Below are 15,000 nucleotides of genomic sequence, written 5' to 3' on the forward strand. Positions count from 1 at the left end.
CCAACACCCCCACCCCAACTTTGCTCCAAAATTAGCAAAGACCTTAGGGCTTAGCTTTGTAGTTTATTGTAGTTGTTATTGTCATAGATTTTTTGCAATGATTCATCTTTACTTCAGTCGTGAGACTGGGGCCTTGCTAGGGGCCACTGCCTTCAAGAATTCTTACTCAGATTGATTCTTACTCGAAAGAATCAACCCCAGTACTTACTATTCTTTTATGTCTGGTACTGATTCTATTAGTTCCTATTTGTTGAACCACTAAGTTATGGTGATGTAAACACACCAATTCCAGTTGTCAAGCAGTGGTGGGAGACAAACACAGTCACTAACACTGACACACACACACACACATACACACACATGTTTATATATATGATGGGCTTCCTTCAGTTTCTGTCTACCAGTTCCACTTACAAAATTTTGGTTGGCCTGAGGCTATAGTAGAAGACACTTGCCCAAAGTGCCAAGCAGTGAGACTGAACTCGGAACCATGTGGTTGATTGTTGAGAAGCAAACTTCTTACCTCACTGCCATACTTACTCTTACTCTTTTTACTCTTTTACTTGTTTCAGTCATTTGACTGTGGCCATGCTGGAGCACCGCCTTTAATCGAGCAACTCGACCCCAGGACTTTTTTGTAAGCCCAGTACTTATACTTCGGTCTCTTTTGCCGAACCGCTAAGTGACGGGGACCGTAAAACACACCAGCATCGGTTGGTCAAGCAATGCTAGGGGGACAAACACAGCACACCACACAACCACACATATATAATATATATATATACATATATACGACAGGCTTCTTTCAGTTTCCGTCTACCAAATCCACTCACAAGGCATTGGTCGGCCCGGGGCTATAGCAGAAGACACTTGCCCAAGATGCCACCAGTGGGACTGACCCGGAACCATGTGGTTGGTGTAGCAAACTACTTACACCACAGCCACTCCTGCACCTATACTTGTGCCTATGGTTTTCATACAGTCAAAAGAACTTTCTCTGAGAACCTAAATACATAATTCCAGTAAGATTTGGATAGGTCTGGTCTGGTCTGCTCTGATCTGGTAGGGGTAGTGGTAAAAAAAAACGTGTGGGAGGTGGGGGGGGGCATCTGCCCCCCCCCCCCCCACTAGGTAATATACTATTGGTGGTATCAGTGGCATGAAATTGGTGATATCGCATGACGCTAAGGAATCTGGAATATAACAGAATACAAAAATGACCAGTACGAGAAGCCTGGCAATTTATTGACCACTAAAACTACTCTACTGGACGCTTCTAGATTTAACTTAAAACATCTCCATCCTACCAAACCCTGTTCCGCCCTCATAAAACATACCCCCCCCCCTACACACACCAACTTTTATTGTCATATCCAATCTGATTCCAAGTAACCAAACCCTGACATTGATACTGTCACCCAGTAAGGAGGAATTTTGTCAGGCGTGTGGGGAGTCGGTGTGTTGGCAGTGATATCAGACCTATGATCGACCAGTAATTCTAGCTGCAGTAAAGTTTACACAGGCTCTGTACTCATATACATATATATCATATAATCATGTATATTATATCACATACATACATATATATATTTATATATATATACATAGATGCACACAAACATATTATGTATACATACCTACATATATATATAAATACATACATGCATACATATATATATATATATATATATATATTATATATATATATACACTCCTTTTATGAAACAGTGTATCTTGAAGCACATAAGACTACAAATGTCAAAGTGTAAACATTGGGTTGAAGAACCCTATGAATAGAAAAAGGCAATGGCAGCTCACGTGTTCATTCACACACAAGCACACAAACACAGACACACACATGTTTACATATATTAAGCAGTTCTCTATTTAAGAGATGAGGAATTATATACAATATTTACATTATTTACATTTGATGGATATTTGTCCTCATCTTGTTTGTTGTTAACTCTATGGCATAGTGGTTAAGAGCACAGGCTACTAACCCCAAGATTCCGAGTTCAATTCCAGGCAGTGACCTGAATAATGATAATAATAATGATAATAATGATGATGATGATAAGAATAATAACATCGAAAAATACCTTAGGAATGAGAACCCAGGTTCGAAATTTCCCCAAGACACCTGATGAAGGCTGTAGGGTATATCAGCCGAAACGTTGTGTTAAGAACAAACAAGATGAGGACAAATATCCGTCAACTGTAAATTATATAAATAATAAATATTATGCATATATAAATGCGTGTGTGTGTGTGCATATGTGCACATACACACATGTATCACCAAGATTTATCTTTAAGGTATTCATATATTCTAAAAAAAACATGTATATATGTTTTGTGTGTATGCACGTGTGTGCATGTATGAGTATATATATATATATATATATATATATGTATATATATACCTTTGTTTTTAAGGCATCATTTTTCTACACTATAATCAAACTATAATATATAAATGAGCACAAATTTGGCTGTAATTTCTAGTAGACAGAACTACCATGTTTAGGCAGGTTACATTATAGGCGCAACAGAAATAGGTTTTTCCAATAACTTAATCAATAACTTTCTAAACGATATGCTGAAACTAAAAGAATTCTTGATTTTTCAACTTCCCATTTTATTTATATCAATTGATAGATCATAGAAGTAAATAAATTTAGATCTTTTTGCCATTTTGCATCTGCCTGACATTTTATCTGCATTTAAACCTTTCATTTTCTGAAAAATAAATCATGTTTATATTGGTAGTTATATTATAGACAAACACATATTCATATCATTGCATTCCATCACACACACACTATCGAATACACATGCACACACATTCACTATCAAACACACATGCACACACACACATACAAACAAAAATATATATAGAGGGAGAAAGGCAAAGAGATGCAAATGTATGCATGTGTACGTATATGATGTTTATGTGGTGTGTGTGTGTGTGTGTGTGTGTGTGTGTTTGTGTGTATGCACACATCAATATACACATGTATTACATACATTTCAAATATACATAAATATTTATATGTGTGTGCATGTGCAATATATATATATATATATGTATATATAAATTGTGTGTGGTGTGTGTGTGTGTGGTGTATATATATATATGTATATAAATGTTTGTATATATATATATATATATATATATATATATATATATATATGTGTGTATACACATATATATACATATATATATATACACATATATATATACTTATACATATATATATATACACATATATGTATACATACGTGCATACATACATACATACATACATACATACATACATACATACATACATACACAAACACTCACAAGAACATAAATATATAACATACAGGCTTCTCTACAGTTGTTTCTCTATTGTTTATTCATGAAAACATCTTTATGGATTGATTTTATCTCCTTTCATTCTTCCATTGTTTTATTCAATCTTCATTTACTCCTTTCTATATATTTTCCTGTCTTTTTCTCTTTTTGCTCTTTCGTGATTTATTTAAAACAAGGGTAGAAATTTATACAAAATTTGTTTCTCAATTTGTTTCTATGAGAATTCAAATCCGTAATATGTCAATTTTTACAGTTTTCATGCCTCTGACATCAATAAAATTAAGTACCAGTAATGTTATAAGGTGATTTGATTTAATCAAATACGCCTTTATTTTTTTTTTTTTTTTTTTTTAGAAATATATGTGCTTGTGCTAATGTGAAGAAATTTGTATAATTTCATTTCTCAATAATGGCAGCTAATATATATACTTACATGTGTGCATATGTATGTATCACTTTTATATGCTAGCCACTGATATAATCATTTCAATGGTTATAATATATATATATACATATACATATATATATATATAGATATTATATAGATATATATAATATATATTATAGATATATATATATACATACATGCATATATATATATATATAAATATATAATAGAAATACTATAATAATAATAGTAGGGAATATAATTCAAAACTGCTCAGGGAAAGATTCAATTTAACAATTTTAAATCAAATTCCACAATATAAAATATATGTATATAATTTAGAGAAAAACCACTATTAAACAATTCAATAAAGAAAGATGTTATTCACACCATATAGAAAACATATACTATAAAAAAAACTTATTTTAAAACAATGAAGTACAATAAATACTACTGTTTACTATTTATTGTACTTTATTGATTTAAAATAAAGTTTTTTTTATAGTATATGTTTTCTATATGGTGTGAATAACATCTTTCTTTATTGCATTGTTTAATAGTCATTTTTCTCTAAATTATATACATATAAACATATATACATATATATTTTTATATATATATATATACACATACATGCATATATGTATGTATGTAAATATATGAGAGAGAGAGACAGACAGAAAGAGAAAGCTCTTTATATCATTATATTGTACTTATGGTATACTAATGTGCTACTTAATTTTCATGTATCATAAACTAGCTGTTCTCCATCTGGAGTGTAATACTTCATCTAGAATGTAAATTTGCTTCTGACTATTTTGCCAGTCATAATAAATATGGAAACTTGTGAAAATAAAATGATAAAACAAATAAATAGAAAGAAATTGTGAAGGAATGAACATAGAGAAGAAATCATCTGAATTATGTCTGTTAAATTAACAGTGTACTTCTATATCAAAAAATGTTTGGAAATTTAACAAAAATTTCAAGAAAGGTTATGAAATATTAAGGTACATCTGTCAAATGCAATGTACTGTTTAAATGTAATGTCATGTAATTTTGTATAAGAAATTATTTGTTTGTATTGTGTTTGTGTGAAAAGTGTTTGAATTCTTCTGATAGTCTATATCAAGTGAAGATGTGCAATGCGAATGTTGCTTTAGGTTAGGTGTTCAGTTACACTAGATAAACGTTATCGTAGGATGTAAATTACTTTGATGTAGATCAAATTTTGTAATCAGCTAGCATGTATTTGTCATAATGTGGGCATCATTAAAAGAAATCTCTTTTAGTGTTTAAGCAGTCACTAGTGATTTTCAACTTAATCAATATATGTGTGTTTTCCACTGTACACATCAGCCATTTCCTTGACCAGTTGGTATATGATCTGCCTCATTTGAGAATTCTTTATCATATATCTTAATCTGAGTTCCCTTATCCGTAAAATTGAAGTAGCACCTTTGTATATATTAAGAACTTCACAAAAATCTCGTCTAACTCTGACAACGGTGTTCAGTCCTCTGTACCAGTTGAATGTTCTCTTAGTAACAAGGAATATGTATGTATGTACGTATATTTGTATATATGTATGTATGTATGTATGTATGTATGTATGTATGTATGTATGTATGTATGTATGTATGTATGTATGTGTGTGTGTGTATGTATGTGTGTATGTATGGTCTTGCTCACACATACAAAGATACACAGATCACAGATGCATACATTATATTTAAGCTAATTACTATGTCACATTTTGAATGTTGAATATTCAAAACTTGTAAAAAAATAGTACTAATATATTTTTTTTTTTCTATTGCAGAAATGAAGACATAGTGCCTCACACTAGCGAGGATGTAGGTAAATCTGTGATGTCCCAGAATGCAACATATTCTTCCGATGTAGATAGAAGACATGAAGACATAAGTCACAATAGTCAAAGACAGCTTCCTCCAACAACTGCCATTGTTAGCGACATCTCTCAAAGGCATGCTTCCGCTTCTACTGCCACAGCTTCTGTTGAGGAACTAAATGGTCAACAGAGCATTGAAGACGTAAGTAGTAGATTCTCAGAAATAGCTAATCACAGACAACCAGAAAGTCTCGATCATAGAAACTGTGAAGAATTCAATAGTCGACACCTGGATGAAAGCAGCAATAGGCAGGAAGTGGGTTACAGACATGTTAATCAGCTTAATAATCGGCATGTTAACGAACATGCTCTCAGGCACTCCGAAGACTTACACCATAGACATAGTGATGGCTCATCTCTAAGAATTACTGCTGAAGAATCGACTCTTAGACATCCAGAGGACCCTAGTTTAAGAAATACTGAGGAATCAATTCTCCGACACTCGGACGATAACATGCTTCGACATTCAGACGACTCGATCCTACGCTTACCTGACAGCATCGTACAGAGACACGCTGATGAACTGAATAAATGTCATCCAGGAGAAATAAGGCATTCAGAAGATTTAAGACATCAAGACGATTTAAGACATCAAGATGATTTAAGACATCAAGATGATTTGAGACACTCTGAAGAATTGAGACCTCCTGAAAGCCTGAGGCAATCTGAAGATTTGAGACATTCTGATGATCTCAGACACTCTGATGAGTTGAGACATCCAGAGAATTTGAGACATATTGAGAAGCTGCGTCACCAAGATAGTTTCAGACATTCAGGAGATCTCAGGCATCCCGATGAAATGCATCATCGAGATGACTCGAGACATCAAGACGACCTCCATCATCCTGAGAGCCTAAGACATCCGGAAGATCTAAAACACCTCGAAGACTTGCGTCATCCGGATGAATTAAGGCATCCAGATGAGTTGAGCTATCGCCATCCTGACCAGCTAGGTCTTCTCCATCCAGATACAAAATTGAACCATAGGCGACCAGATGAATTGACACCAAGGATTCCAGATGATCTTCGATGTAGGCAAATGGGTGAATTAAGTCATAGGCACTCAGATGAGCTTGGTCATAGACTTTCTGACGATCTTGTACCTCAGTTTCCTCAAGATTTAAGCCCAAATAACTCAGATGATCTCAGTCCACAGCATTCCATTGATGATTTAAATCTTCGGCATCCTGGATCCGACTTTAGTCAGCGATATCATGATGATTTAAGTTTACGAAACCCAGACTCATATCAGCCAAATGTCAGCAGTTACAACAATATCAGCATCAACGAACTTTCACCTCATACACCTCAATCTATTTCACCTTCATCTCTTCCTGATGTTACATGTCACCTCAATAATGAGGGTATTTTCGTATGTCACTTATGCAACTTTTCAGGTGAGTCTCCTTCTTCTTCTTCTTCTTCTTCTTCTTCTTCTTCTTCTTCTCCTCCTCCTCCTCCTCCTCCTCCTCTTCCTCTTCTCCTCTCCCTCCTCCTTCTTCTTCTTCTTCTTCTTCTTCTTCTTCTTCTTATTATTATTATTATTATTATTATTATTATTATTATTATTATTATTATTATTATCATTATTCTAATACTACTATTGCTGCTGCTGTTGCCATGGCCACTAGTGCTGCTACTACTGCTGCTGCTACTCTTGCTACTGCCGTTAGTTATATCCTTACTAAATATCCTACTACAAAATAGAATTCTAATTCAAAATTCATGGATAACTTTTCTATTTTGATTCTGGAAATCTCTTGAGTTCTCTCATCTTTACCTTCACATTCCTAATGTGCTATTGAAGAATGTATAAGCATAATTATTTCTATTTTACTAGACAAACCTTATCCTATTTAAATTCTTTGAAAACAACCCTAGCACTGCCAAATTTCAACACTCTAAACCTTTCCATACTGTAATTCTGCTACTAATTCTTCCATTTACCATTCATACCTGCCAAAATGGTATCTCTCTCTTTCTCTCTCTCTCTCTCTCTCTCTCTCTCTCTCTCTGTATATATATATATGTGTGTGTGTATATATATATGCATATATATATATATATATATATATATATATATATATAGAATATAAATATGTCTACCTTTCGCTCTCTCAATTCATCTCTGTTTTATCCCCTTTTCCCACTTCACTGCCTCCCTCTCCCTCTTTCTCTCTCGTCTCCCTTCTCCCCATCATCTCTCTCATTCTTTATATTTCCCCTCCCCCTATTCTTCTGGACTGGCATAAATTCAGAATCAAATGATGGAGGAGAGGTTTGACTCTCTTGGCTTAAGATAGCATTTTCTCAAAGCTCTCCAAAGGAATCAAGGTGTTAAAAAAAAAAAAAAGAAAACAAAAAAGAAAAAGAAAAAAGAAAATATCCAAAAACAAGAAAAAAAAAACAAAATCATAGACAGCTCACTGCTTCGTATCATTGTTTAGAGAATAGATATGTTGATAGTCAATTTACAATTGTAGATTAATTGGCAACAGCGGTAGAAAAATCTATGCTATATCAACAAGATATGCAAGATAGTTTATACTTTCTAAATGAATGTGTATCAGCTGTGTCAGACTGGCTTTTCTCTGAAGTTGGTGTTTCTTCTCTTTTGAGTCATAGCCATGTATGTATTACAGTGGAATGAAGAGAAAGAGAGAGGAGAGAGAGAGAGAGAGAGAAAGAGAAGAGAGAGAGAGAGTTTGCATGTGCATGTGTGTGTACATATGTATATATACATAAATATATTATATTATATATATATATATATAATATATATATATATATATATATATATATATATACATATATATTTATGTATATATACATATGTACACACACATGCACATGCAAAACTCTGCATACAATCATGTGTATATATATATATATATAATATATATATATATATATATATACATACACATATATATGCATATATATGCATATATATGAATATATATATATTATTACATACATACATACATACACACACACACCACACACATATATATATATACATACATACATATATATATATATATATATTATAATATATATATATATATATATAATATATATATTATATATATACACACATATATTTCTATATTGAGTGTTAGTGTGAAACGTAGCTAGCTGACTGCTGTGAATGGATAAAAACACAATTACTTATAATGTGTAATGTGTGTGTTGTATGTATGTATGTGTGTGTGTGTGTGTGTGTGGTGTGTGTGAGAGAGAGAGAGAGACATGATGTGACTTTTACATATTAATTGGAACTTTCCCATTTCATTAAAACCTTTCACTACAGTAGCTCGCTTGTCCACACTGTAAATGTGCAATGAGCTGTAACATGTGAGTAACGAACCATAAACATGAAATACACCTTGAGTATGCCTTCGTTTCCACTTAGTATAACATAAACTAAAGAGTACAAAATTGCTGACAAACATAATTAATTGCATAGATATATAATTATATATATGTAATTATTACATACACAGATACATAGATACATACATATATATATTTTTATGTATATATAATATATATATACACAATATATATATATATATATATATAATATATATATATATATATATATATATATATATTGTTGTATTTGTAAAAGAAGAATAAGAAAAAAGAAGGGAAATTAATGGAGCATTAGTTATAGATTTTCACATGATATGTAGTCGAATTAATTTAGGAAATAAATGGTATGAAATACATTAGCAGACAATTTTTGAGTAAATTGTTTCTAATATCTTAATGAGTTTTAATGATTAACTTACATTCAACTAAAAGTGTTCCATTCTTTTATGAGAAAATCTAGGAACAAAATCTACAAGAATTCATTCACAAAACATATATATGCATATATATGCATATATATATATATATATATATATATGTGCGTGTGTGTGTATGCATATAAATTTATATAAATAAGGATAAGATCATTAATTTAAAATCTAAATAACGATCTTATCAAGTGGCCAGCATGGAAATAAAAACCTTCAAAGGTAATAATTACTATTGAAATTAATAATTTAGGGTATCTATGAGATACTACCACGCTGAAAATAGCAGTCAAAATCTGACTCTAAAATGAACATTTAATGTGGTTTTAGAGTCAGGTTTTGACTGCTATTTTCAGTGTAGTGGTATCTCTTAGATACCCTAAATTATAATTTTAATATATTATATATATATAATGTAGTTTTAGAGTCAGGTTTTTGACTGCTATTTTCAGCATGGTGGTATCTCTTAGATACCCTAAATTATAATTTTAATATATTATATATACATAAAAGAAACTTGTTGGTTAAGGCTAGAACAATGTGAGATGAGATATAAAGTAAACACAAAAAGAAAGCTAAACAAAGTTGGAGTATTATTATGTTTTCCATGTTTCGGAGTTATGACCTCTTCTTCAGGACAAGTGAGAAGTGAGAGATGGAGAAAGGTTGATGCTCAGATGGGCAGGAGGCAGGATGGTGACATGAGCCAATTGGTATTGCTATAGTGACTAGTCTGCTTCAAGTAGCTCTTTTCTGTTACTTATAGCTAGTCTCAATTTGTTGACAAAGGAGAGAGTTCATGATTTTGAGAATGACTCTATTGCATTGAGTGGTCTGGATGGATACTGCAAAATCCTGAGTCTGGCACTTTTGATGGTGATTTTCAACTGAAGTCTCTATGCATATGTGTATCATGCTGCAGATGTGCAGATTCCTGGTGCTGCTTCCAATATAGGACGCCCAACATTCACTGCAGACTAACTTTTATACTACATAGGCCAATTGGGGTCCATGTGACCCATATAAGATTTTGATGCTAAAATTTATTGGCAATAAATTGGTTGTACTCCTACAAACACAAAATATTTTAACAATGGTTTTTTGTACAATTCCTAATAATATTTAATCATAAAAATATAACAAGATTTTTGAAACATCAAATAGTTCTGAGTGTCCATCTGAGTAAAATAAGAACCAAAGGTGTTCATAGGTGAAAAAAAAAAAAAATGGTTGAAAACCAGACATAGGCAGGCCCTGAAGCACAATAAAGTATTTATATTATAGAATGGATCACAGTTGGTTTTCACCATGAGGGTTCTGTTGTTTACTAAACTGAAGACCCTGCTCATTGAATATACATGTAAGTGGCAGAGTATTCCACAGACATGTGCACACTGAACATAATTCTCACATTGACTCCGTATGATACAGTGTGTCTTTTAAAATTACAGATGCAATCAATCTAACAAGCTTCAATACAGTTTCCATCTATTCAATTATACTTACAAGATTTGGGTCAATGTGAGGCTACTGAAAATTACTCTCACCAAAGATGCCCAGCTGTAGTATTGAACCTGGTACTTTATTACGACTGAGCAAGCTGCTTAACCATTTGGTCATACTCTGTATACAAGTAAACATATATATTTATGATATCTGTATGAGTACATGCACACACACACACACACACACACACACACACACACACACACACACACACACACACACATATACATACATATAAATATATATATGTATATAGATGGATAATGTGTATGTATGATATTATCTATGCAAAATATAAGATACATACTACATAATATAAAACAATTTTCAGTTTTAATTTTCAGTAGATATTTATTTATATTGCCTGTATAAATTATTTTCTGTTGCCTGAAGAAACCATCTTAGAATATAAGAGAATATCATTTAATTTCATTGCACCATCCTACTACATCTGATATGTTAGAAATAAAAGACTACAGGAATAATATTTTCAAAGAGCTAAATAAACCAATGTAATTTCAGATCAAGATGACGGTAAATTAATGATGCAAAGCTCTAAAATTCAAATCTAAGTTATCTGAAATGATGATAAATTAGAAAGTCTGATGCTAATTTCTTGTCTTTGAAAATAAAAGACTTTCTGGCACTTAAGTTTTCTATTTAGCTATTTCATTATTTATTAATTTTTTTAGTACTTTGCAAGTACTTTTTTAGTACTTTATATCTCTCTCTATTTCTCCCTCTCTCTTCATATGTATGTATTGGATCATCCCATAAATAATGTGGCTTTTTCAATTGCATGAACTAAAAGTCGGAGGGGGTGGGATAAACTACCTGCATCGACTTGCTATAGAAGAAAGTAGTAATTTTACCTTGTACTTATTCTTAGTGCAAGTTTTGAAAAGTGCAGTTCGATTTTAACAGTTACTTTTTCAAAGTTATAATGGAAGTGACAAAGGAGCATATTTGGTATATTTTGCTTTATGAGTTCAATAAAGGCAAGAACACAAGAGAAAGTGTGAGGAATATTAACGCAGTATATGGGGATCAGGTATTAAGCATAACCCAGTGTCAATGGTGGTTCCAGAAATCCCAAACCAGAAACTATAGCCTAGAAAACGAGCCTCATCCTGGTAGATCTGTAGAGCTCAAGAAGGACATCTAGTAAACCCTGGTGGAACAAAATCCCATCGTAACTGTTGAGGAACCAGCAGAGAAGCTTGGATTTGGTCATTTAAACATTCATTGACACCTGCACTAGAAGAAAAACAGCCATCTATGGGTTCAAGACAAAAGGTGTTCTTCCATCAGGATAATGCTCAGCCACATACAACGAGGATGTCATTCCAAAGGCTGGAGCAGTTTGAATGAGAAATGATGCCCCACCCACCATATTTGCTGGACATTGCCCAATCTGATTATCATTTATTCTGCAGCCTTCAATATATTTTGGACAGAAAATATATGAATTCTGTAGAAGAGGTGAGAACAGTACAGGAGGAGTATTTTTCAACGCAAACAAGTGAATTTTTGAAGAGAGGCCTTGCAAGTCTACCAAATAGATGAAAGAGCATTATAAAAAAATGAAGGAGAGTATATTTTAGATTAAAAAAGAATTTTGTTTATCTTAATTTTGAAAAATAAAAGAAGTATAAAAAGACCACATTATTTATAGGATGACCCAATATGTATGTATGTATAATAGTGTATGTATGTATAATAACAGAATAATAGTGATAATACAACAGATAGGGAAGGATGAGAGAGTGATGGGGAAGACAGACAAACAAGGAGTGAGGGAGAGGGTGGTGTTGTATAGGTTGGTAGGTTGCAAGGATGTACTGGGGGAATGGCAAGGGTAGTGCATGAGATGAGTGAGAGCGGTATGATGGGTGAACGAGAGATAATTGGGTGTCTCAGAGCAGATGATCAATGTAAAATTGCTGTTGGTAAGGAGAGCATTAAAGCCGAATGATGGATATCAAGAGAAATGGTTCCAAGTTGTGAGAAAGATATATGGTATTAAAAAAAGAGCTGCAGTTAGAATAATGATATGTTGTGGGGAAATCTTGATGAGAAAGCTGGATGAAGGGCACAGCTTAGTATATACATATATATATATATATATAATTTCAACAATTGAGGGTAAAATTAATTAATTAATTAATCAATTTCACCAAGTATATATATATATATATATATAACTTGGAAAAAAGAAGGTACTCAGAAATCTGGATGGTTGTACATGTACAGATTTTTCGTAATATGTCACATGTTTATATAAATCATACATTAGCGCTTGCATCTACTCTAGTAGATTTGAATTTTTGAGGGGATTCGTCTCTTTTTATAGTATTATTGAGTGTGTAGGGGTGGAAAGAGATATAGGATAGTAAAAAAGGGTGCGGAATGGGGAGAAACTGAGAGAGAGTGTGTATGTTAGTGTGTGTGTGTGCCTGTGTATCTGAAAAGAGAAGGAAAAAAGAAGGAAAAGAGAAAAGAAAAAATTGTGTTTACATCTATACAGCTGGTCAGCACTTTTAATAGAAAGTGATGAATTGATTCTTGGCCTTTAAAGATGGCAAAACCAGGTGACTGCACACAGAGTGCTATGCATATATGTGCATATACATAAATAGAAACAACCTTACATCCAGATTTTCCAACCCATACCAGCATGGGAATCAAACATTGGACAAGGATGATGATGATAATAAAGCCAAACAATTTTTTGAAAAATAACTTTTATTAACCAACTTGTCATCTTCAATTGAAAGAACTGAAAAGCTGTATAGATGTAAACACAATTTTTTTCTTCTTCCTTTCTTCTTTCTCTTTCTCATTGACACTTCTTTCAGATACACAGGCACACACACACACACACACACATGCCACATACCGCCCCCCCAAAAAAAAACCACGAACACACATTCTCTCTCACACACAAACACACACACTCTCTCTCACTTTCTCCCCATTCAAGACCCTCTTTTACTATCCCTATATCTCTCTCCACCCCTACACACTCAATAACACTATAAAAAGAGACGAATCCCCTTAAAAAAAATTCATATCTGAAGAATTTGCAAAAGTAGATGCAATCAATAATACATGATTTATAAAAACATGTGACATATTAATAAAAATCTGTAAATGGACAACCATCCAGATTTCCGAGTACCTTATTTTTTCTAATATATAATACCTGTACATCACCTCCAGACCTTCATATATATATATATATATATATATATATATATGTGTGTGTGTGTGTGTGTGTGTGTATGGCTGTGTGGAGGCGCAGGAGTGGATGTGTGGTAAGTAGCTTGCTAACCAACCACATGGTTCCAGGTTCAGTCCCACTGCGTGGCATCTTGGGCAAGTGTCTTCTGCTATAGCCCCGGGCCGACCAATGCCTTGTGAGTGGATTTGGTAGACGGAAACTGAAAGAAGCCTGTCGTATATATATATATATATATGTATATATATATACATATATATATATATAATATATATATATATATATATATATATATATATATATATATATATATATATATACAAGTGTGTGTGTATGTGTTTCTGTGTTTGTCCCCCTAGCCTTGCTTGACAACCGATGCTGGTGTGTTTACGTCCCCGTCACTTAGCGGTTCGGCAAAAGAGACCGATAGTATAAGTACTGGGCTTACAAAGAATAAGTCCCGGGGTCGATTTGCTCGACTAAAGGCGGTGCTCCAGCATGGCCGCAGTCAAATGACTGAAACAAGTAAAAGAGTAAAGAGAGAGTATATACACGGGAGTATGTGTTTATCATGTGCTTGTTTCTCGCCGCTTGACAACTTGTGTAGGTATGTTTACAATTCCGTAAATGAGCTTGAAATAAATAGTGGAGTGGATTTGATTTCGACTAACCCCATTAAGACAACCTAGCATAGTTGCAATTGGCCGAATGAATCAAGTGATAGAATGAAAGTAAAAACAGAACAATATGTGTGTACGTTGATATCTTCTGTCGTGTGTCGAC

At 33.1% G+C, this 15,000-nt stretch overlaps 1 protein-coding gene across 1 annotated transcript in view; it reads left to right on the forward strand.

Moving 5' to 3' along the window:
* The window catches only part of LOC115215412, a 154,271-nt gene that overhangs the window by 124,533 nt on the left and 14,738 nt on the right, over positions 1-15,000 (forward strand). Inside the window, exon 3 of the mRNA XM_036505947.1 lies at positions 5,575-7,061. Coding sequence (XP_036361840.1) covers positions 5,575-7,061 — 1,487 coding nt within the window. The remainder of the gene's footprint in view (positions 1-5,574; positions 7,062-15,000) is intronic.

This window comes from Octopus sinensis, linkage group LG9, assembly GCF_006345805.1.
Source record: "Octopus sinensis linkage group LG9, ASM634580v1, whole genome shotgun sequence".
Classification (NCBI taxonomy): Eukaryota; Metazoa; Mollusca; class Cephalopoda; order Octopoda; family Octopodidae; genus Octopus; species Octopus sinensis.